The sequence below is a fragment of the Schistocerca cancellata genome, chromosome 2 (genome assembly GCF_023864275.1).
Source record: "Schistocerca cancellata isolate TAMUIC-IGC-003103 chromosome 2, iqSchCanc2.1, whole genome shotgun sequence".
Lineage (NCBI taxonomy): Eukaryota > Metazoa > Arthropoda > Insecta > Orthoptera > Acrididae > Schistocerca > Schistocerca cancellata.
Window position 1 is genome coordinate 46,474,038 of NC_064627.1, and position 20,036 is coordinate 46,494,073.

At 46.5% G+C, this 20,036-nt stretch overlaps 1 protein-coding gene across 1 annotated transcript in view; it reads right to left on the reverse strand.

Moving 5' to 3' along the window:
* Positions 1–1,540: 1,540 nt before the first annotated feature.
* Positions 1,541–20,036, reverse strand: part of LOC126150672 (serine/arginine repetitive matrix protein 2-like) — a 130,955-nt gene continuing 112,459 nt past the window's right edge. Inside the window, exons 43-152 of the mRNA XM_049915891.1 lie at positions 19,933–20,010; positions 19,771–19,848; positions 19,609–19,686; positions 19,447–19,524; positions 19,285–19,362; positions 19,123–19,200; positions 18,961–19,038; positions 18,806–18,883; positions 18,644–18,721; positions 18,482–18,559; positions 18,320–18,397; positions 18,158–18,235; positions 17,996–18,073; positions 17,834–17,911; positions 17,672–17,749; positions 17,517–17,594; positions 17,355–17,432; positions 17,193–17,270; positions 17,038–17,115; positions 16,876–16,953; positions 16,714–16,791; positions 16,552–16,629; positions 16,390–16,467; positions 16,228–16,305; positions 16,066–16,143; positions 15,904–15,981; positions 15,742–15,819; positions 15,580–15,657; positions 15,418–15,495; positions 15,256–15,333; positions 15,094–15,171; positions 14,932–15,009; positions 14,770–14,847; positions 14,608–14,685; positions 14,446–14,523; positions 14,284–14,361; positions 13,967–14,044; positions 13,805–13,882; positions 13,643–13,720; positions 13,481–13,558; positions 13,319–13,396; positions 12,678–12,755; positions 12,516–12,593; positions 12,354–12,431; positions 12,192–12,269; positions 12,037–12,114; positions 11,875–11,952; positions 11,713–11,790; positions 11,551–11,628; positions 11,389–11,466; positions 11,227–11,304; positions 11,065–11,142; positions 10,903–10,980; positions 10,741–10,818; positions 10,579–10,656; positions 10,417–10,494; positions 10,255–10,332; positions 10,093–10,170; positions 9,931–10,008; positions 9,769–9,846; positions 9,607–9,684; positions 9,445–9,522; positions 9,283–9,360; positions 9,128–9,205; positions 8,966–9,043; positions 8,804–8,881; positions 8,642–8,719; positions 8,480–8,557; positions 8,318–8,395; positions 8,163–8,240; positions 8,001–8,078; positions 7,839–7,916; positions 7,677–7,754; positions 7,515–7,592; positions 7,353–7,430; positions 7,191–7,268; positions 7,029–7,106; positions 6,867–6,944; positions 6,705–6,782; positions 6,543–6,620; positions 6,381–6,458; positions 6,219–6,296; positions 6,057–6,134; positions 5,895–5,972; positions 5,733–5,810; positions 5,571–5,648; positions 5,416–5,493; positions 5,254–5,331; positions 5,092–5,169; positions 4,775–4,852; positions 4,613–4,690; positions 4,451–4,528; positions 4,296–4,373; positions 4,134–4,211; positions 3,972–4,049; positions 3,810–3,887; positions 3,648–3,725; positions 3,486–3,563; positions 3,324–3,401; positions 3,162–3,239; positions 3,007–3,084; positions 2,845–2,922; positions 2,683–2,760; positions 2,521–2,598; positions 2,359–2,436; positions 2,197–2,274; positions 2,035–2,112; positions 1,873–1,950; positions 1,711–1,788; positions 1,541–1,626 (exon numbers count right to left, since the gene is read on the reverse strand). Coding sequence (XP_049771848.1) covers positions 1,541–1,626; positions 1,711–1,788; positions 1,873–1,950; positions 2,035–2,112; positions 2,197–2,274; positions 2,359–2,436; positions 2,521–2,598; positions 2,683–2,760; positions 2,845–2,922; positions 3,007–3,084; positions 3,162–3,239; positions 3,324–3,401; positions 3,486–3,563; positions 3,648–3,725; positions 3,810–3,887; positions 3,972–4,049; positions 4,134–4,211; positions 4,296–4,373; positions 4,451–4,528; positions 4,613–4,690; positions 4,775–4,852; positions 5,092–5,169; positions 5,254–5,331; positions 5,416–5,493; positions 5,571–5,648; positions 5,733–5,810; positions 5,895–5,972; positions 6,057–6,134; positions 6,219–6,296; positions 6,381–6,458; positions 6,543–6,620; positions 6,705–6,782; positions 6,867–6,944; positions 7,029–7,106; positions 7,191–7,268; positions 7,353–7,430; positions 7,515–7,592; positions 7,677–7,754; positions 7,839–7,916; positions 8,001–8,078; positions 8,163–8,240; positions 8,318–8,395; positions 8,480–8,557; positions 8,642–8,719; positions 8,804–8,881; positions 8,966–9,043; positions 9,128–9,205; positions 9,283–9,360; positions 9,445–9,522; positions 9,607–9,684; positions 9,769–9,846; positions 9,931–10,008; positions 10,093–10,170; positions 10,255–10,332; positions 10,417–10,494; positions 10,579–10,656; positions 10,741–10,818; positions 10,903–10,980; positions 11,065–11,142; positions 11,227–11,304; positions 11,389–11,466; positions 11,551–11,628; positions 11,713–11,790; positions 11,875–11,952; positions 12,037–12,114; positions 12,192–12,269; positions 12,354–12,431; positions 12,516–12,593; positions 12,678–12,755; positions 13,319–13,396; positions 13,481–13,558; positions 13,643–13,720; positions 13,805–13,882; positions 13,967–14,044; positions 14,284–14,361; positions 14,446–14,523; positions 14,608–14,685; positions 14,770–14,847; positions 14,932–15,009; positions 15,094–15,171; positions 15,256–15,333; positions 15,418–15,495; positions 15,580–15,657; positions 15,742–15,819; positions 15,904–15,981; positions 16,066–16,143; positions 16,228–16,305; positions 16,390–16,467; positions 16,552–16,629; positions 16,714–16,791; positions 16,876–16,953; positions 17,038–17,115; positions 17,193–17,270; positions 17,355–17,432; positions 17,517–17,594; positions 17,672–17,749; positions 17,834–17,911; positions 17,996–18,073; positions 18,158–18,235; positions 18,320–18,397; positions 18,482–18,559; positions 18,644–18,721; positions 18,806–18,883; positions 18,961–19,038; positions 19,123–19,200; positions 19,285–19,362; positions 19,447–19,524; positions 19,609–19,686; positions 19,771–19,848; positions 19,933–20,010 — 8,588 coding nt within the window. The remainder of the gene's footprint in view (positions 1,627–1,710; positions 1,789–1,872; positions 1,951–2,034; positions 2,113–2,196; positions 2,275–2,358; positions 2,437–2,520; positions 2,599–2,682; positions 2,761–2,844; positions 2,923–3,006; positions 3,085–3,161; positions 3,240–3,323; positions 3,402–3,485; positions 3,564–3,647; positions 3,726–3,809; positions 3,888–3,971; positions 4,050–4,133; positions 4,212–4,295; positions 4,374–4,450; positions 4,529–4,612; positions 4,691–4,774; positions 4,853–5,091; positions 5,170–5,253; positions 5,332–5,415; positions 5,494–5,570; positions 5,649–5,732; positions 5,811–5,894; positions 5,973–6,056; positions 6,135–6,218; positions 6,297–6,380; positions 6,459–6,542; positions 6,621–6,704; positions 6,783–6,866; positions 6,945–7,028; positions 7,107–7,190; positions 7,269–7,352; positions 7,431–7,514; positions 7,593–7,676; positions 7,755–7,838; positions 7,917–8,000; positions 8,079–8,162; positions 8,241–8,317; positions 8,396–8,479; positions 8,558–8,641; positions 8,720–8,803; positions 8,882–8,965; positions 9,044–9,127; positions 9,206–9,282; positions 9,361–9,444; positions 9,523–9,606; positions 9,685–9,768; positions 9,847–9,930; positions 10,009–10,092; positions 10,171–10,254; positions 10,333–10,416; positions 10,495–10,578; positions 10,657–10,740; positions 10,819–10,902; positions 10,981–11,064; positions 11,143–11,226; positions 11,305–11,388; positions 11,467–11,550; positions 11,629–11,712; positions 11,791–11,874; positions 11,953–12,036; positions 12,115–12,191; positions 12,270–12,353; positions 12,432–12,515; positions 12,594–12,677; positions 12,756–13,318; positions 13,397–13,480; positions 13,559–13,642; positions 13,721–13,804; positions 13,883–13,966; positions 14,045–14,283; positions 14,362–14,445; positions 14,524–14,607; positions 14,686–14,769; positions 14,848–14,931; positions 15,010–15,093; positions 15,172–15,255; positions 15,334–15,417; positions 15,496–15,579; positions 15,658–15,741; positions 15,820–15,903; positions 15,982–16,065; positions 16,144–16,227; positions 16,306–16,389; positions 16,468–16,551; positions 16,630–16,713; positions 16,792–16,875; positions 16,954–17,037; positions 17,116–17,192; positions 17,271–17,354; positions 17,433–17,516; positions 17,595–17,671; positions 17,750–17,833; positions 17,912–17,995; positions 18,074–18,157; positions 18,236–18,319; positions 18,398–18,481; positions 18,560–18,643; positions 18,722–18,805; positions 18,884–18,960; positions 19,039–19,122; positions 19,201–19,284; positions 19,363–19,446; positions 19,525–19,608; positions 19,687–19,770; positions 19,849–19,932; positions 20,011–20,036) is intronic.

Here is a 20,036-nt window from a genome sequence, read left to right on the forward strand (position 1 = left end):
ACCCGTTCTTTAAATGTCCTCCGTGTTCTCAGTGGTATGTCGTGGGGAGCAGATCGAACCGTCTTACTTCGTCTATATCGGTCGATCGTCCGCTCCAAGCTGGATTATGGGAGCTTCGTATACTCCTCTGCACGGCCATGCTGACGCTGGCGAATTGCCACTCACCTACCGGCGCGATATACTGCTTTGTCGGTATGCCTGTCGGCTACTGTCAATGCCCGACCATACGTCTTATCGTTCCTTTTTTGACGACTCTCTCAACCGTCAATACGGGTTGTATGTCTCTGCCCTGCTACCCCCTGGAGTTCGCTTTCGTCGCCTCCTTCAACACCTTAATTTTTCACTCCCTGCAACCTTTCGAGTGGGCGAGAGCCGCACGCCACCTTGGCTCCAGGCTCAGGTCCGCGTTCACCTTGACCTCAGCTCGCTCCAAAAAGAGGTTACCCCCGGTTCGGTCTACCACTCCCGTTTTTTGGAACTTCGTTCGAAGTTCATCAACATGACTTTCATTTATACAGATGGCTCTAAGACCAATGAAGGGGTCGGGTGTTCCTTTATTGTCGGGGCACAAAGTTTCAAATACCGGCTCCATGGCCATTGTACGGCCTTCACAGCTGAGCTCTTTGCCCTCTACCAGGCTAATCTTTACATCTGCCGCCACCGACATTCTGCTTATGTCATTTGCTCAGATTCCCTGAGCGCCATCCAGAGCCTCAGTGATCCGTACCCGGTTCACCCTTTCGTACACCGGATCCAACGCTCTCTTCAGCAGTTGGTGGACGTCGGTTCTCCGGTTAGCTTTATGTGGGTTCCTGGCCATGTCGGTATATCCCTGGGAACGAAGCTGCAGATGCCGCGGCCAAGGCTGCGGTCCTCCAGCCTCGGACAGCTTCTTGTTATGTCCCTTCGTCCGATTTTAGCAGGGTCATTTGTCGGCGCATTTCATCGCTGTGGCATGCCGATTGGGCTGCACTTACCGACAACAAGCTTCGGGCCTTACAACCTCTTCCCGTGGCTTGGACGTCCTCCTCACGCCCTTTCCGGCGAGAGGAGGTAGTTTTGGCCCGGTTAAGAATTGGACGCTGCCGGTTCAGCCATCGCCATCTGCTGACGGCTGCGCCGGCGCCGTTCTGTCCATGTGGGCACTTGCTGAAGGTTCGGCACATTTTAATGTCCGGTCCAGATTTTAACACACAGCGTCTAGATCTTAACCTGCCAAGTACTTTCGATGCCGTTTTAGCGGATGACCCACGAGCAGCTGCTCGTTTTCTTCGTTTTATCCATTTGACAAACATCACTAAGGACATTTGATGATGCTGTTTTTAATTCTACACCTGTCAGTCTATTATCGTGTTTTACCTTTTAGTTGTTGTTTTAAACTTGTGCCTCGCGGTGCATTCTTAACGTCGTCAGGGCGCTAATGACCATTGAAGTCGTGCGTCCTACAACTAAAAAAAAAAAAAAAAAAAAAAAAAAAAAAAAAGAGTAAAACGTCTTTCAAGTACTTTATGTACTGCTTTAGTTAGGGGTACATTTACTCTTACTCACCAGGTGACTTCGCTGCACGTATGTCTTCAGTACTGGGTCCAGCCTCCGGTGTCCGTAGCTGTTGTGGTTGTGCACTGGCTATTATTGTACACACAGAGAGTAAAACGTCTTTCAAGTACTTTAAGTACTGCTTTAGTTAGGGGTAGATTTACTCTTACTCACCAGGTGACTTCGCTGCACGTATGTCTTCAGTACTGGGTCCAGCCTCCGGTGTCCGTAGCAGCTGTGGTTGTGCACTGGCTATTATTGTACACACAGAGAGTAAAACGTCTTTCAAGTACTTTAAGTACTGCTTTAGTTAGGGGTAGATTTACTCTTACTCACCAGGTGACTTCGCTGCACGTATGTCTTCAGTACTGGGTCCAGCCTCCGGTGTCTGTACCTGCTGTGGTTGTGCACTGGCTATTATTGTACACACAGAGAGTAAAACGTCTTTCAAGTACTTTATGTACTGCTTTAGTTAGGGGTACATTTACTCTTACTCACCAGGTGACTTCGCTGCACGTATGTCTTCAGTACTGGGTCCAGCCTCCGGTGTCTGTACCTGCTGTGGTTGTGCACTGGCTATTATTGTACACACAGAGAGTAAAACGTCTTTAAAGTACTTTATGTACTGCTTTAGTTAGGGGTACATTTACTCTTACTCACCAGGTGACTTCGCTGCACGTATGTCTTCAGTACTGGGTCCAGCCTCCGGTGTCCGTAGCTGTTGTGGTTGTGCACTGGCTATTATTGTACACACAGAGAGTAAAACGTCTTTCAAGTACTTTAAGTACTGCTTTAGTTAGGGGTACATTTACTCTTACTCACCAGGTGACTTCGCTGCACGTATGTCTTCAGTACTGGGTCCAGCCTCCGGTGTCCGTAGCTGCTGTGGTTGTGCACTGGCTATTATTGTACACACAGAGAGTAAAACGTCTTTCAAGTACTTTAAGTACTGCTTTAGTTAGGGGTACATTTACTCTTACTCACCAGGTGACTTCGCTGCACGTATGTCTTCAGTACTGGGTCCAGCCTCCGGTGTCCGTAGCTGCTGTGGTTGTGCACTGGCTATTATTGTACACACAGAGAGTAAAACGTCTTTCAAGTACTTTAAGTACTGCTTTAGTTAGGGGTAGATTTACTCTTACTCACCAGGTGACTTCGCTGCACGTATGTCTTCAGTACTGGGTCCAGCCTCCGGTGTCCGTAGCTGCTGTGGTTGTGCACTGGCTATTATTGTACACACAGAGAGTAAAACGTCTTTCAAGTACTTTATGTACTGCTTTAGTTAGGGGTAGATTTACTCTTACTCACCAGGTGAGTTCGCTGCACGTATGTCTTCAGTACTGGGTCCAGCCTCCGGTGTCCGTACCTGCTGTGGTTGTGCAATGGCTATTATTGTACACACAGAGAGTAAAACGTCTTTCAAGTACTTTATGTACTGCTTTAGTTAGGGGTACATTTACTCTTACTCACCAGGTGACTTCGCTGCACGTATGTCTTCAGTACTGGGTCCAGCCTCCGGTGTCCGTAGCTGCTGTGGTTGTGCACTGGCTATTACACAGAGAGTAAAACGTCTTTCAAGTACTTTATGTACTGCTTTAGTTAGGGGTACATTTACTCTTACTCACCAGGTGACTTCGCTGCACGTATGTCTTCAGTACTGGGTCCAGCCTCCGGTGTCTGTAGCTGCTGTGGTTGTGCACTGGCTATTATTGTACAAACAGAGAGTAAAACGTCTTTCAATTACTTTATGTACTGCTTTAGTTAGGGGTAGATTTACTCTTACTCACCAGGTGACTTCGCTGCACGTATGTCTTCAGTACTGGGTCCAGCCTCCGGTGTCCGTAGCTGCTGTGGTTGTGCACTGGCTATTATTGTACACACAGAGAGTAAAACGTCTTTCAAGTACTTTAAGTACTGCTTTAGTTAGGGGTAGATTTACTCTTACTCACCAGGTGACTTCGCTGCACGTATGTCTTCAGTACTGGGTCCAGCCTCCGGTGTCCGTAGCAGCTGTGGTTGTGCACTGGCTATTATTGTACACACAGAGAGTAAAACGTCTTTCAAGTACTTTAAGTACTGCTTTAGTTAGGGGTAGATTTACTCTTACTCACCAGGTGACTTCGCTGCACGTATGTCTTCAGTACTGGGTCCAGCCTCCGGTGTCTGTACCTGCTGTGGTTGTGCACTGGCTATTATTGTACACACAGAGAGTAAAACGTCTTTCAAGTACTTTATGTACTGCTTTAGTTAGGGGTACATTTACTCTTACTCACCAGGTGACTTCGCTGCACGTATGTCTTCAGTACTGGGTCCAGCCTCCGGTGTCTGTACCTGCTGTGGTTGTGCACTGGCTATTATTGTACACACAGAGAGTAAAACGTCTTTCAAGTACTTTATGTACTGCTTTAGTTAGGGGTACATTTACTCTTACTCACCAGGTGACTTCGCTGCACGTATGTCTTCAGTACTGGGTCCAGCCTCCGGTGTCTGTACCTGCTGTGGTTGTGCACTGGCTATTATTGTACACACAGAGAGTAAAACGTCTTTCAAGTACTTTATGTACTGCTTTAGTTAGGGGTACATTTACTCTTACTCACCAGGTGACTTCGCTGCACGTATGTCTTCAGTACTGGGTCCAGCCTCCGGTGTCTGTACCTGCTGTGGTTGTGCACTGGCTATTATTGTACACACAGAGAGTAAAACGTCTTTCAAGTACTTTATGTACTGCTTTAGTTAGGGGTACATTTACTCTTACTCACCAGGTGACTTCGCTGCACGTATGTCTTCAGTACTGGGTCCAGCCTCCGGTGTCCGTAGCTGCTGTGGTTGTGCACTGGCTATTACACAGAGAGTAAAACGTCTTTCAAGTACTTTATGTACTGCTTTAGTTAGGGGTAGATTTACTCTTACTCACCAGGTGACTTCGCTGCACGTATGTCTTCAGTACTGGGTCCAGCCTCCGGTGTCCGTAGCTGCTGTGGTTGTGCACTGGCTATTATTGTACACACAGAGAGTAAAACGTCTTTCAAGTACTTTATGTACTGCTTTAGTTAGGGGTAGATTTACTCTTACTCACCAGGTGACTTCGCTGCACGTATGTCTTCAGTACTGGGTCCAGCCTCCGGTGTCCGTAGCTGCTGTGGTTGTGCACTGGCTGTTATTGTACACACAGAGAGTAAAACGTCTTTCAATTACTTTATGTACTGCTTTAGTTAGGGGTACATTTACTCTTACTCACCAGGTGACTTCGCTGCACGTATGTCTTCAGTACTGGGTCCAGCCTCCGGTGTCCGTACCTGCTGTGGTTGTGCACTGGCTATTATTGTACACACAGAGAGTAAAACGTCTTTCAATTACTTTATGTACTGCTTTAGTTAGGGGTACATTTACTCTTAGTCACCAGGTGACTTCGCTGCACGTATGTCTTCAGTACTGGGTCCAGCCTCCGGTGTCCGTACCTGCTGTGGTTGTGCACTGGCTATTACACAGAGAGTAAAACGTCTTTCAAGTACTTTATGTACTGCTTTAGTTAGGGGTAGATTTACTCTTACTCACCAGGTGACTTCGCTGCACGTATGTCTTCAGTACTGGGTCCAGCCTCCGGTGTCCGTAGCTGCTGTGGTTGTGCACTGGCTATTATTGTACACACAGAGAGTAAAACGTCTTTCAAGTACTTTAAGTACTGCTTCAGTTAGGGGTAGATTTACTCTTACTCACCAGGTGACTTCGCTGCACGTATGTCTTCAGTACTGGGTCCAGCCTCCGGTGTCCGTAGCTGCTGTGGTTGTGCACTGGCTATTATTGTACACACAGAGAGTAAAACGTCTTTCAAGTACTTTAAGTACTGCTTTAGTTAGGGGTAGATTTACTCTTACTCACCAGGTGACTTCGCTGCACGTATGTCTTCAGTACTGGGTCCAGCCTCCGGTGTCCGTAGCTGCTGTGGTTGTGCACTGGCTATTAAACAGAGAGTAAAACGTCTTTCAAGTACTTTATGTACTGCTTTAGTTAGGGGTAGATTTACTCTTACTCACCAGGTGACTTCGCTGCACGTATGTCTTCAGTACTGGGTCCAGCCTCCGGTGTCCGTAGCTGCTGTGGTTGTGCACTGGCTATTATTGTACAAACAGAGAGTAAAACGTCTTTCAATTACTTTATGTACTGCTTTAGTTAGGGGTAGATTTACTCTTACTCACCAGGTGACTTCGCTGCACGTATGTCTTCAGTACTGGGTCCAGCCTCCGGTGTCCGTAGCTGCTGTGGTTGTGCACTGGCTATTATTGTACACACAGAGAGTAAAACGTCTTTCAAGTACTTTAAGTACTGCTTTAGTTAGGGGTAGATTTACTCTTACTCACCAGGTGACTTCGCTGCACGTATGTCTTCAGTACTGGGTCCAGCCTCCGGTGTCCGTAGCAGCTGTGGTTGTGCACTGGCTATTATTGTACACACAGAGAGTAAAACGTCTTTCAAGTACTTTAAGTACTGCTTTAGTTAGGGGTAGATTTACTCTTACTCACCAGGTGACTTCGCTGCACGTATGTCTTCAGTACTGGGTCCAGCCTCCGGTGTCTGTACCTGCTGTGGTTGTGCACTGGCTATTATTGTACACACAGAGAGTAAAACGTCTTTCAAGTACTTTATGTACTGCTTTAGTTAGGGGTACATTTACTCTTACTCACCAGGTGACTTCGCTGCACGTATGTCTTCAGTACTGGGTCCAGCCTCCGGTGTCTGTACCTGCTGTGGTTGTGCACTGGCTATTATTGTACACACAGAGAGTAAAACGTCTTTCAAGTACTTTATGTACTGCTTTAGTTAGGGGTACATTTACTCTTACTCACCAGGTGACTTCGCTGCACGTATGTCTTCAGTACTGGGTCCAGCCTCCGGTGTCCGTAGCTGCTGTGGTTGTGCACTGGCTATTATTGTACACACAGAGAGTAAAACGTCTTTCAAGTACTTTATGTACTGCTTTAGTTAGGGGTAGATTTACTCTTACTCACCAGGTGACTTCGCTGCACGTATGTCTTCAGTACTGGGTCCAGCCTCCGGTGTCCGTAGCTGCTGTGGTTGTGCACTGGCTATTATTGTACACACAGAGAGTAAAACGTCTTTCAAGTACTTTATGTACTGCTTTAGTTAGGGGTAGATTTACTCTTACTCACCAGGTGACTTCGCTGCACGTATGTCTTCAGTACTGGGTCCAGCCTCCGGTGTCCGTAGCTGCTGTGGTTGTGCACTGGCTATTATTGTACACTCAGAGAGTAAAACGTCTTTCAAGTACTTTAAGTACTGCTTTAGTTAGGGGTAGATTTACTCTTACTCACCAGGTGACTTCGCTGCACGTATGTCTTCAGTACTGGGTCCAGCCTCCGGTGTCCGTAGCTGCTGTGGTTGTGCACTGGCTATTATTGTACACACAGAGAGTAAAACGTCTTTCAAGTACTTTAAGTACTGCTTTAGTTAGGGGTAGATTTACTCTTACTCACCAGGTGACTTCGCTGCACGTATGTCTTCAGTACTGGGTCCAGCCTCCGGTGTCCGTAGCTGCTGTGGTTGTGCACTGGCTATTATTGTACAAACAGAGAGTAAAACGTCTTTCAATTACTTTATGTACTGCTTTAGTTAGGGGTAGATTTACTCTTACTCACCAGGTGACTTCGCTGCACGTATGTCTTCAGTACTGGGTCCAGCCTCCGGTGTCCGTACCTGCTGTGGTTGTGCACTGGCTATTATTGTACACACAGAGAGTAAAACGTCTTTCAAGTACTTTATGTACTGCTTTAGTTAGGGGTACATTTACTCTTACTCACCAGGTGACTTCGCTGCACGTATGTCTTCAGTACTGGGTCCAGCCTCCGGTGTCCGTAGCTGCTGTGGTTGTGCACTGGCTATTATTGTACACACAGAGAGTAAAACGTCTTTCAAGTACTTTAAGTACTGCTTTAGTTAGGGGTAGATTTACTCTTACTCACCAGGTGACTTCGCTGCACGTATGTCTTCAGTACTGGGTCCAGCCTCCGGTGTCCGTAGCTGCTGTGGTTGTGCACTGGCTATTATTGTACACACAGAGAGTAAAACGTCTTTCAAGTACTTTAAGTACTGCTTTAGTTAGGGGTAGATTTACTCTTACTCACCAGGTGACTTCGCTGCACGTATGTCTTCAGTACTGGGTCCAGCCTCCGGTGTCCGTAGCTGCTGTGTTTGTGCACTGGCTATTATTGTACACACAGAGAGTAAAACGTCTTTCAAGTACTTTAAGTACTGCTTTAGTTAGGGGTAGATTTACTCTTACTCACCAGGTGACTTCGCTGCACGTATGTCTTCAGTACTGGGTCCAGCCTCCGGTGTCCGTAGCTGCTGTGGTTGTGCACTGGCTATTATTGTACACACAGAGAGTAAAACGTCTTTCAAGTACTTTAAGTACTGCTTTAGTTAGGGGTAGATTTACTCTTACTCACCAGGTGAGTTCGCTGCACGTATGTCTTCAGTACTGGGTCCAGCCTCCGGTGTCCGTACCTGCTGTGGTTGTGCACTGGCTATTATTGTACACACAGAGAGTAAAACGTCTTTCAAGTACTTTATGTACTGCTTTAGTTAGGGGTACATTTACTCTTACTCACCAGGTGACTTCGCTGCACGTATGTCTGCAGTACTGGGTCCAGCCTCCGGTGTCCGTAGCTGCTGTGGTTGTGCACTGGCTATTACACAGAGAGTAAAACATCTTTCAAGTACTTTATGTACTGCTTTAGTTAGGGGTAGATTTACTCTTACTCACCAGGTGACTTCGCTGCACGTATGTCTTCAGTACTGGGTCCAGCCTCCGGTGTCCGTAGCTGCTGTGTTTGTGCACTGGCTATTATTGTACACACAGAGAGTAAAACGTCTTTCAATTACTTTATGTACTGCTTTAGTTAGGGGTAGATTTACTCTTACTCACCAGGTGACTTCGCTGCACGTATGTCTTCAGTACTGGGTCCAGCCTCCGGTGTCCGTACCTGCTGTGGTTGTGCACTGGCTATTATTGTACACACAGAGAGTAAAACGTCTTTCAAGTACTTTATGTACTGCTTTAGTTAGGGGTACATTTACTCTTACTCACCAGGTGACTTCGCTGCACGTATGTCTTCAGTACTGGGTCCAGCCTTCGGTGTCCGTAGCTGCTGTGTTTGTGCACTGGCTATTATTGTACACACAGAGAGTAAAACGTCTTTCAAGTACTTTAAGTACTGCTTTAGTTAGGGGTAGATTTACTCTTACTCACCAGGTGACTTCGCTGCACGTATGTCTTCAGTACTGGGTCCAGCCTCCGGTGTCCGTAGCTGCTGTGTTTGTGCACTGGCTATTATTGTACACACAGAGAGTAAAACGTCTTTCAATTACTTTATGTACTGCTTTAGTTAGGGGTAGATTTACTCTTACTCACCAGGTGACTTCGCTGCACGTATGTCTTCAGTACTGGGTCCAGCCTCCGGTGTCCGTACCTGCTGTGGTTGTGCACTGGCTATTATTGTACACACAGAGAGTAAAACGTCTTTCAAGTACTTTAAGTACTGCTTTAGTTAGGGGTAGATTTACTCTTACTCACCAGGTGACTTCGCTGCACGTATGTCTTCAGTACTGGGTCCAGCCTCCGGTGTCCGTAGCTGCTGTGGTTGTGCACTGGCTATTACACAGAGAGTAAAACGTCTTTCAAGTACTTTATGTACTGCTTTAGTTAGGGGTAGATTTACTCTTACTCACCAGGTGACTTCGCTGCACGTATGTCTTCAGTACTGGGTCCAGCCTCCGGTGTCCGTAGCTGCTGTGGTTGTGCACTGGCTATTATTGTACAAACAGAGAGTAAAACGTCTTTCAATTACTTTATGTACTGCTTTAGTTAGGGGTAGATTTACTCTTACTCACCAGGTGACTTCGCTGCACGTATGTCTTCAGTACTGGGTCCAGCCTCCGGTGTCCGTAGCTGCTGTGGTTGTGCACTGGCTATTATTGTACACACAGAGAGTAAAACGTCTTTCAAGTACTTTATGTACTGCTTTAGTTAGGGGTAGATTTACTCTTACTCACCAGGTGACTTCGCTGCACGTATGTCTTCAGTACTGGGTCCAGCCTCCGGTGTCCGTACCTGCTGTGGTTGTGCACTGGCTATTATTGTACACACAGAGAGTAAAACGTCTTTCAAGTACTTTATGTACTGCTTTAGTTAGGGGTAGATTTACTCTTACTCACCAGGTGACTTCGCTGCACATATGTCTTCAGTACTGGGTCCAGCCTCCGGTGTCCGTAGCTGCTGTGGTTGTGCACTGGCTATTATTGTACACACAGAGAGTAAAACGTCTTTCAAGTACTTTATGTACTGCTTTAGTTAGGGGTAGATTTACTCTTACTCACCAGGTGACTTCGCTGCACGTATGTCTTCAGTACTGGGTCCAGCCTCCGGTGTCCGTACCTGCTGTGGTTGTGCACTGGCTATTATTGTACACACAGAGAGTAAAACGTCTTTCAAGTACTTTATGTACTGCTTTAGTTAGGGGTAGATTTACTCTTACTCACCAGGTGACTTCGCTGCACGTATGTCTTCAGTACTGGGTCCAGCCTCCGGTGTCCGTAGCTGCTGTGGTTGTGCACTGGCTATTATTGTACACACAGAGAGTAAAACGTCTTTCAAGTACTTTATGTACTGCTTTAGTTAGGGGTAGATTTACTCTTACTCACCAGGTGACTTCGCTGCACGTATGTCTTCAGTACTGGGTCCAGCCTCCGGTGTCCGTAGCTGCTGTGGTTGTGCACTGGCTATTATTGTACACACAGAGAGTAAAACGTCTTTCAAGTACTTTATGTACTGCTTTAGTTAGGGGTAGATTTACTCTTACTCACCAGGTGACTTCGCTGCACGTATGTCTTCAGTACTGGGTCCAGCCTCCGGTGTCCGTAGCTGCTGTGGTTGTGCACTGGCTATTATTGTACACTCAGAGAGTAAAACGTCTTTCAAGTACTTTAAGTACTGCTTTAGTTAGGGGTAGATTTACTCTTACTCACCAGGTGACTTCGCTGCACGTATGTCTTCAGTACTGGGTCCAGCCTCCGGTGTCCGTAGCTGCTGTGGTTGTGCACTGGCTATTATTGTACACACAGAGAGTAAAACGTCTTTCAAGTACTTTAAGTACTGCTTTAGTTAGGGGTAGATTTACTCTTACTCACCAGGTGACTTCGCTGCACGTATGTCTTCAGTACTGGGTCCAGCCTCCGGTGTCCGTAGCTGCTGTGGTTGTGCACTGGCTATTATTGTACAAACAGAGAGTAAAACGTCTTTCAATTACTTTATGTACTGCTTTAGTTACGGGTAGATTTACTCTTACTCACCAGGTGACTTCGCTGCACGTATGTCTTCAGTACTGGGTCCAGCCTCCGGTGTCCGTACCTGCTGTGGTTGTGCACTGGCTATTATTGTACACACAGAGAGTAAAACGTCTTTCAAGTACTTTATGTACTGCTTTAGTTAGGGGTACATTTACTCTTACTCACCAGGTGACTTCGCTGCACGTATGTCTTCAGTACTGGGTCCAGCCTCCGGTGTCCGTAGCTGCTGTGGTTGTGCACTGGCTATTATTGTACACACAGAGAGTAAAACGTCTTTCAAGTACTTTAAGTACTGCTTTAGTTAGGGGTAGATTTACTCTTACTCACCAGGTGACTTCGCTGCACGTATGTCTTCAGTACTGGGTCCAGCCTCCGGTGTCCGTAGCTGCTGTGGTTGTACACTGGCTATTATTGTACACACAGAGAGTAAAACGTCTTTCAAGTACTTTATGTACTGCTTTAGTTAGGGGTAGATTTACTCTTACTCACCAGGTGACTTCGCTGCACGTATGTCTTCAGTACTGGGTCCAGCCTCCGGTGTCCGTAGCTGCTGTGGTTGTGCACTGGCTATTATTGTACACACAGAGAGTAAAACGTCTTTCAAGTACTTTAAGTACTGCTTTAGTTAGGGGTACATTTACTCTTACTCACCAGGTGACTTCGCTGCACGTATGTCTTCAGTACTGGGTCCAGCCTCCGGTGTCCGTAGCTGCTGTGTTTGTGCACTGGCTATTATTGTACACACAGAGAGTAAAACGTCTTTCAAGTACTTTAAGTACTGCTTTAGTTAGGGGTAGATTTACTCTTACTCACCAGGTGACTTCGCTGCACGTATGTCTTCAGTACTGGGTCCAGCCTCCGGTGTCCGTAGCTGCTGTGGTTGTGCACTGGCTATTATTGTACACACAGAGAGTAAAACGTCTTTCAAGTACTTTAAGTACTGCTTTAGTTAGGGGTAGATTTACTCTTACTCACCAGGTGAGTTCGCTGCACGTATGTCTTCAGTACTGGGTCCAGCCTCCGGTGTCCGTACCTGCTGTGGTTGTGCACTGGCTATTATTGTACACACAGAGAGTAAAACGTCTTTCAAGTACTTTATGTACTGCTTTAGTTAGGGGTACATTTACTCTTACTCACCAGGTGACTTCGCTGCACGTATGTCTGCAGTACTGGGTCCAGCCTCCGGTGTCCGTAGCTGCTGTGGTTGTGCACTGGCTATTACACAGAGAGTAAAACGTCTTTCAAGTACTTTATGTACTACTTTAGTTAGGGGTAGATTTACTCTTACTCACCAGGTGACTTCGCTGCACGTATGTCTTCAGTACTGGGTCCAGCCTCCGGTGTCCGTAGCTGCTGTGGTTGTGCACTGGCTATTATTGTACAAACAGAGAGTAAAACGTCTTTCAATTACTTTATGTACTGCTTTAGTTAGGGGTAGATTTACTCTTACTCACCAGGTGACTTCGCTGCACGTATGTCTTCAGTACTGGGTCCAGCCTCCGGTGTCCGTAGCTGCTGTGGTTGTGCACTGGCTATTATTGTACACACAGAGAGTAAAACGTCTTTCAAGTACTTTAAGTACTGCTTTAGTTAGGGGTAGATTTACTCTTACTCACCAGGTGACTTCGCTGCACGTATGTCTTCAGTACTGGGTCCAGCCTCCGGTGTCCGTACCTGCTGTGGTTGTGCACTGGCTATTATTGTACACACAGAGAGTAAAACGTCTTTCAAGTACTTTAAGTACTGCTTTAGTTAGGGGTAGATTTACTCTTACTCACCAGGTGACTTCGCTGCACGTATGTCTTCAGTACTGGGTCCAGCCTCCGGTGTCCGTAGCTGCTGTGGTTGTGCACTGGCTATTATTGTACACACAGAGAGTAAAACGTCTTTCAAGTACTTTATGTACTGCTTTAGTTAGGGGTACATTTACTCTTAGTCACCAGGTGACTTCGCTGCACGTATGTCTTCAGTACTGGGTCCAGCCTCCGGTGTCCGTACCTGCTGTGGTTGTGCACTGGCTATTACACAGAGAGTAAAACGTCTTTCAAGTACTTTAAGTACGGCTTTAGTTAGGGGTAGATTTACTCTTACTCACCAGGTGACTTCGCTGCACGTATGTCTTCAGTACTGGGTCCAGCCTCCGGTGTCCGTACCTGCTGTGGTTGTGCACTGGCTATTATTGTACACACAGAGAGTAAAACGTCTTTCAAGTACTTTATGTACTGCTTTAGTTAGGGGTAGATTTACTCTTACTCACCAGGTGACTTCGCAGCACGTATGTCTTCAGTACTGGGTCCAGCCTCCGGTGTCCATAGCTACTGTGGTTGTGCACTGGCTATTATTGTACACACAGAGAGTAAAACGTCTTTCAAGTACTTTAAGTACTGCTTTAGTTAGGGGTAGATTTACTCTTACTCACCAGGTGACTTCGCTGCACGTATGTCTTCAGTACTGGGTCCAGCCTCCGGTGTCCGTAGCTGCTGTGGTTGTGCACTGGCTATTATTGTACACACAGAGAGTAAAACGTCTTTCAAGTACTTTATGTACTGCTTTAGTTAGGGGTAGATTTACTCTTACTCACCAGGTGACTTCGCTGCACGTATGTCTTCAGTACTGGGTCCAGGCTCCGGTGTCCGTAGCTGCTGTGGTTGTGCACTGGCTATTATTGTACACACAGAGAGTAAAACGTCTTTCAAGTACTTTAAGTACTGCTTTAGTTAGGGGTAGATTTACTCTTACTCACCAGGTGACTTCGCTGCACGTATGTCTTCAGTACTGGGTCCAGCCTCCGGTGTCCGTAGCTGCTGTGGTTGTGCACTGGCTATTATTGTACACACAGAGAGTAAAACGTCTTTCAAGTACTTTATGTACTGCTTTAGTTAGGGGTAGATTTACTCTTACTCACCAGGTGACTTCGCTGCACGTATGTCTTCAGTACTGGGTCCAGCCTCCGGTGTCCGTAGCTGCTGTGGTTGTGCACTGGCTATTATTGTACACACAGAGAGTAAAACGTCTTTCAATTGCTTTATGTACTGCTTTAGTTAGGGGTACATTTACTCTTACTCACCAGGTGACTTCGCTGCACGTATGTCTTCAGTACTGGGTCCAGCCTCCGGTGTCCGTACCTGCTGTGGTTGTGCACTGGCTATTATTGTACACACAGAGAGTAAAACGTCTTTCAATTACTTTATGTACTGCTTTAGTTAGGGGTACATTTACTCTTAGTCACCAGGTGACTTCGCTGCACGTATGTCTTCAGTACTGGGTCCAGCCTCCGGTGTCCGTACCTGCTGTGGTTGTGCACTGGCTATTACACAGAGAGTAAAACGTCTTTCAAGTACTTTATGTACTGCTTTAGTTAGGGGTAGATTTACTCTTACTCACCAGGTGACTTCGCTGCACGTATGTCTTCAGTACTGGGTCCAGCCTCCGGTGTCCGTAGCTGCTGTGGTTGTGTACTGGCTATTATTGCACACACAGAGAGTAAAACGTCTTTCAAGTACTTTAAGTACTGCTATAGTTAGGGGTAGATTTACTCTTACTCACCAGGTGACTTCGCTGCACGTATGTCTTCAGTACTGGGTCCAGCCTCCAGTGTCCGTACCTGCTGTGGTTGTGCACTGGCTATTATTGTACACACAGAGAGTAAAACGTCTTTCAAGTACTTTATGTACTGCTTTAGTTAGGGGTAGATTTACTCTTACTCACCAGGTGACTTCGCTGCACGTATGTCTTCAGTACTGGGTCCAGCCTCCGGTGTCCGTACCTGCTGTGGTTGTGCACTGGCTATTATTGTACACACAGAGAGTAAAACGTCTTTCAAGTACTTTATGTACTGCTTTAGTTAGGGGTAGATTTACTCTTACTCACCAGGTGACTTCGCTGCACATATGTCTTCAGTACTGGGTCCAGCCTCCGGTGTCCGTAGCTGCTGTGGTTGTGCACTGGCTATTATTGTACACACAGAGAGTAAAACGTCTTTCAAGTACTTTATGTACTGCTTTAGTTAGGGGTAGATTTACTCTTACTCACCAGGTGACTTCGCTGCACGTATGTCTTCAGTACTGGGTCCAGCCTCCGGTGTCCGTACCTGCTGTGGTTGTGCACTGGCTATTATTGTACACACAGAGAGTAAAACGTCTTTCAAGTACTTTATGTACTGCTTTAGTTAGGGGTAGATTTACTCTTACTCACCAGGTGACTTCGCTGCACGTATGTCTTCAGTACTGGGTCCAGCCTCCGGTGTCCGTAGCTGCTGTGGTTGTGCACTGGCTATTATTGTACACACAGAGAGTAAAACGTCTTTCAAGTACTTTAAGTACTGCTTTAGTTAGGGGTAGATTTACTCTTACTCACCAGGTGACTTCGCTGCACGTATGTCTTCAGTACTGGGTCCAGCCTCCGGTGTCCGTAGCTGCTGTGGTTGTGCACTGGCTATTATTGTACACACAGAGAGTAAAACGTCTTTCAAGTACTTTATGTACTGCTTTAGTTAGGGGTAGATTTACTCTTACTCACCAGGTGACTTCGCTGCACGTATGTCTTCAGTACTGGGTCCAGCCTCCGGTGTCCGTAGCTGCTGTGGTTGTGCACTGGCTATTATTGTACACACAGAGAGTAAAACGTCTTTCAAGTACTTTATGTACTGCTTTAGTTAGGGGTACATTTACTCTTACTCACCAGGTGACTTCGCTGCACGTATGTCTTCAGTACTGGGTCCAGCCTCCGGTGTCCGTAGCTGCTGTGGTTGTGCACTGGCTATTATTGTACACACAGAGAGTAAAACGTCTTTCAAGTACTTTATGTACTGCTTTAGTTAGGGGTAGATTTACTCTTACTCACCAGGTGACTTCGCTGCACGTATGTCTTCAGTACTGGGTCCAGCCTCCGGTGTCCGTACCTGCTGTGGTTGTGCACTGGCTATTATTGTACACACAGAGAGTAAAACGTCTTTCAAGTACTTTATGTACTGCTTTAGTTAGGGGTAGATTTACTCTTACTCACCAGGTGACTTCGCTGCACGTATGTCTTCAGTACTGGGTCCAGCCTCCGGTGTCCGTAGCTGCTGTGGTTGTGCACTGGCTATTATTGTACATACAGAGAGTAAAACGTCTTTCAAGTACTTTAAGTACTGCTTTAGTTAGGGGTAGATTTACTCTTACTCACCAGGTGACTTCGCTGCACGTATGTCTTCAGTACTGGGTCCAGCCTCCGGTGTCCGTAGCTGCTGTGGTTGTGCACTGGCTATTATTGTACACACAGAGAGTAAAACGTCTTTCAAGTACTTTAAGTACTGCTTTAGTTAGGGGTAGATTTACTCTTACTCACCAGGTGACTTCGCTGCACGTATGTCTTCAGTACTGGGTCCAGGCTCCGGTGTCCGTACCTGCTGTGGTTGTGCACTGGCTATTATTGTACACACAGAGAGTAAAACGTCTTTCAAGTACTTTAAGTACTGCTTTAGTTAGGGGTAGATTTACTCTTACTCACCAGGTGACTTCGCTGCACGTATGTCTTCAGTACTGGGTCCAGCCTCCGGTGTCCGTACCTGCTGTGTTTGTGCACTGGCTATTATTGTACACACGGAAAGTAAAACGTCTTTCAAGTACTGTATGTACTGCTTTAGTTAGGGGTAGATTTACTCTTACTCACCAGGTGACTTCGCTGCACGTATGTCTTCAGTACTGGGTCCAGCCTCCGGTGTCCGTAGCTGCTGTGGTTGTGCACTGGCTATTATTGTACACACAGAGAGTAAAACGTCTTTCAAGTACTTTATGTACTGCTTTAGTTAGGGGTAGATTTACTCTTACTCACCAGGTGACTTCGCTGCACGTATGTCTTCAGTACTGGGTCCAGCCTCCGGTGTCCGTAGCTGCTGTGGTTGTGCACTGGCTATTATTGTACACACAGAGAGTAAAACGTCTTTCAAGTACTTTAAGTACTGCTTTAGTTAGGGGTAGATTTACTCTTACTCACCAGGTGACTTCGCTGCACGTATGTCTTCAGTACTGGGTCCAGGCTCCGGTGTCCGTAGCTGCTGTGGTTGTGCACTGGCTATTATTGTACACACAGAGAGTAAAACGTCTTTCAAGTACTTTAAGTACTGCTTTAGTTAGGGGTAGATTTACTCTTACTCACCAGGTGACTTCGCTGCACGTATGTCTTCAGTACTGGGTCCAGCCTCCGGTGTCCGTAGCTGCTGTGGTTGTGCACTGGCTATTACACAGAGAGTAAAACGTCTTTCAAGTACTTTATGTACTGCTTTAGTTAGGGGTAGATTTACTCTTACTCACCAGGTGACTTCGCTGCACGTATGTCTTCAGTACTGGGTCCAGCCTCCGGTGTCCGTAGCTGCTGTGGTTGTGCACTGGCTATTATTGTACACACAGAGAGTAAAACGTCTTTCAAGTACTTTATGTACTGCTTTAGTTAGGGGTAGATTTACTCTTACTCACCAGGTGACTTCGCTGCACGTATGTCTTCAGTACTGGGTCCAGCCTCCGGTGTCCGTAGCTGCTGTGGTTGTGCACTGGCTATTATTGTACACACAGAGAGTAAAACGTCTTTCAAGTACTTTAAGTACTGCTTTAGTTAGGGGTAGATTTACTCTTACTCACCAGGTGACTTCGCTGCACGTATGTCTTCAGTACTGGGTCCAGCCTCCGGTGTCCGTACCTGCTGTGGTTGTGCACTGGCTATTACACAGAGAGTAAAACGTCTTTCAAGTACTTTATGTACTGCTTTAGTTAGGGGTAGATTTACTCTTACTCACCAGGTGACTTCGCTGCACGTATGTCTTCAGTACTGGGTCCAGCCTCCGGTGTCCGTAGCTGCTGTGGTTGTGTACTGGCTATTATTGTACACACAGAGAGTAAAACGTCTTTCAAGTACTTTAAGTACTGCTTTAGTTAGGGGTAGATTTACTCTTACTCACCAGGTGACTTCGCTGCACGTATGTCTTCAGTACTGGGTCCAGCCTCCGGTGTCCGTAGCTGCTGTGGTTGTGCACTGGCTATTATTGTACACACAGAGAGTAAAACGTCTTTCAAGTACTTTATGTACTGCTTTAGTTAGGGGTAGATTTACTCTTACTCACCAGGTGACTTCGCTGCACGTATGTCTTCAGTACTGGGTCCAGCCTCCGGTGTCCGTAGCTGCTGTGGTTGTGCACTGGCTATTATTGTACACACAGAGAGTAAAACGTCTTTCAAGTACTTTATGTACTGCTTTAGTTAGGGGTGGAATTACTCTTACTCACCAGGTGACTTCGCTGCACGTATGTCTTCAGTACTGGGTCCAGCCTCCGGTGTCCGTACCTGCTGTGGTTGTGCACTGGCTATTATTGTACACACAGAGAGTAAAACGTCTTTCAAGTACTTTATGTACTGCTTTAGTTAGGGGTAGATTTACTCTTACTCACCAGGTGACTTCGCTGCACGTATGTCTTCAGTACTGGGTCCAGCCTCCGGTGTCCGTAGCTCCTGTGGTTGTGCACTGGCTATTATTGTACACACAGAGAGTAAAACGTCTTTCAAGTACTTTAAGTACTGCTTTAGTTAGGGGTAGATTTACTCTTACTCACCAGGTGACTTCGCTGCACGTATGTCTTCAGTACTGGGTCCAGCCTCCGGTGTCCGTACCTGCTGTGGTTGTGCACTGGCTATTATTGTACACACAGAGAGTAAAACGTCTTTCAAGTACTTTATGTACTGCTTTAGTTAGGGGTAGATTTACTCTTACTCACCAGGTGACTTCGCTGCACGTATGTCTTCAGTACTGGGTCCAGCCTCCGGTGTCCGTAGCTGCTGTGGTTGTGCACTGGCTATTATTGTACACACAGAGAGTAAAACGTCTTTCAAGTACTTTAAGTACTGCTTTAGTTAGGGGTAGATTTACTCTTACTCACCAGGTGACTTCGCTGCACGTATGTCTTCAGTACTGGGTCCAGCCTCCGGTGTCCGTACCTGCTGTGGTTGTGCACTGGCTATTACACAGAGAGTAAAACGTCTTTCAAGTACTTTATGTACTGCTTTAGTTAGGGGTAGATTTACTCTTACTCACCAGGTGACTTCGCTGCACGTATGTCTTCAGTACTGGGTCCAGCCTCCGGTGCCCGTAGCTGCTGTGGTTGTGTACTGGCTATTATTGTACACACAGAGAGTAAAACGTCTTTCAAGTACTTTAAGTACTGCTTTAGTTAGGGGTAGATTTACTCTTACTCACCAGGTGACTTCGCTGCACGTATGTCTTCAGTACTGGGTCCAGCCTCCGGTGTCCGTACCTGCTGTGGTTGTGCACTGGCTATTATTGTACACACAGAGAGTAAAACGTCTTTCAAGTACTTTATGTACTGCTTTAGTTAGGGGTAGATTTACTCTTACTCACCAGGTGACTTCGCTGCACGTATGTCTTCAGTACTGGGTCCAGCCTCCGGTGTCCGTAGCTGCTGTGGTTGTGCACTGGCTATTATTGTACACACAGAGAGTAAAACGTCTTTCAAGTACTTTATGTACTGCTTTAGTTAGGGGTAGATTTACTCTTACTCACCAGGTGACTTCGCTGCACGTATGTCTTCAGTACTGGGTCCAGCCTCCGGTGTCCGTACCTGCTGTGGTTGTGCACTGGCTATTATTGTACACACAGAGAGTAAAACGTCTTTCAAGTACTTTATGTACTGCTTTAGTTAGGGGTAGATTTACTCTTACTCACCAGGTGACTTCGCTGCACGTATGTCTTCAGTACTGGGTCCAGCCTCCGGTGTCCGTAGCTCCTGTGGTTGTGCACTGGCTATTATTGTACACACAGAGAGTAAAACGTCTTTCAAGTACTTTAAGTACTGCTTTAGTTAGGGGTAGATTTACTCTTACTCACCAGGTGACTTCGCTGCACGTATGTCTTCAGTACTGGGTCCAGCCTCCGGTGTCCGTAGCTGCTGTGGTTGTGCACTGGCTATTATTGTACACACAGAGAGTAAAACGTCTTTCAAGTACTTTATGTACTGCTTTAGTTAGGGGTAGATTTACTCTTACTCACCAGGTGACTTCGCTGCACGTATGTCTTCAGTACTGGGTCCAGCCTCCGGTGTCCGTACCTGCTGTGGTTGTGCACTGGCTATTATTGTACACACAGAGAGTAAA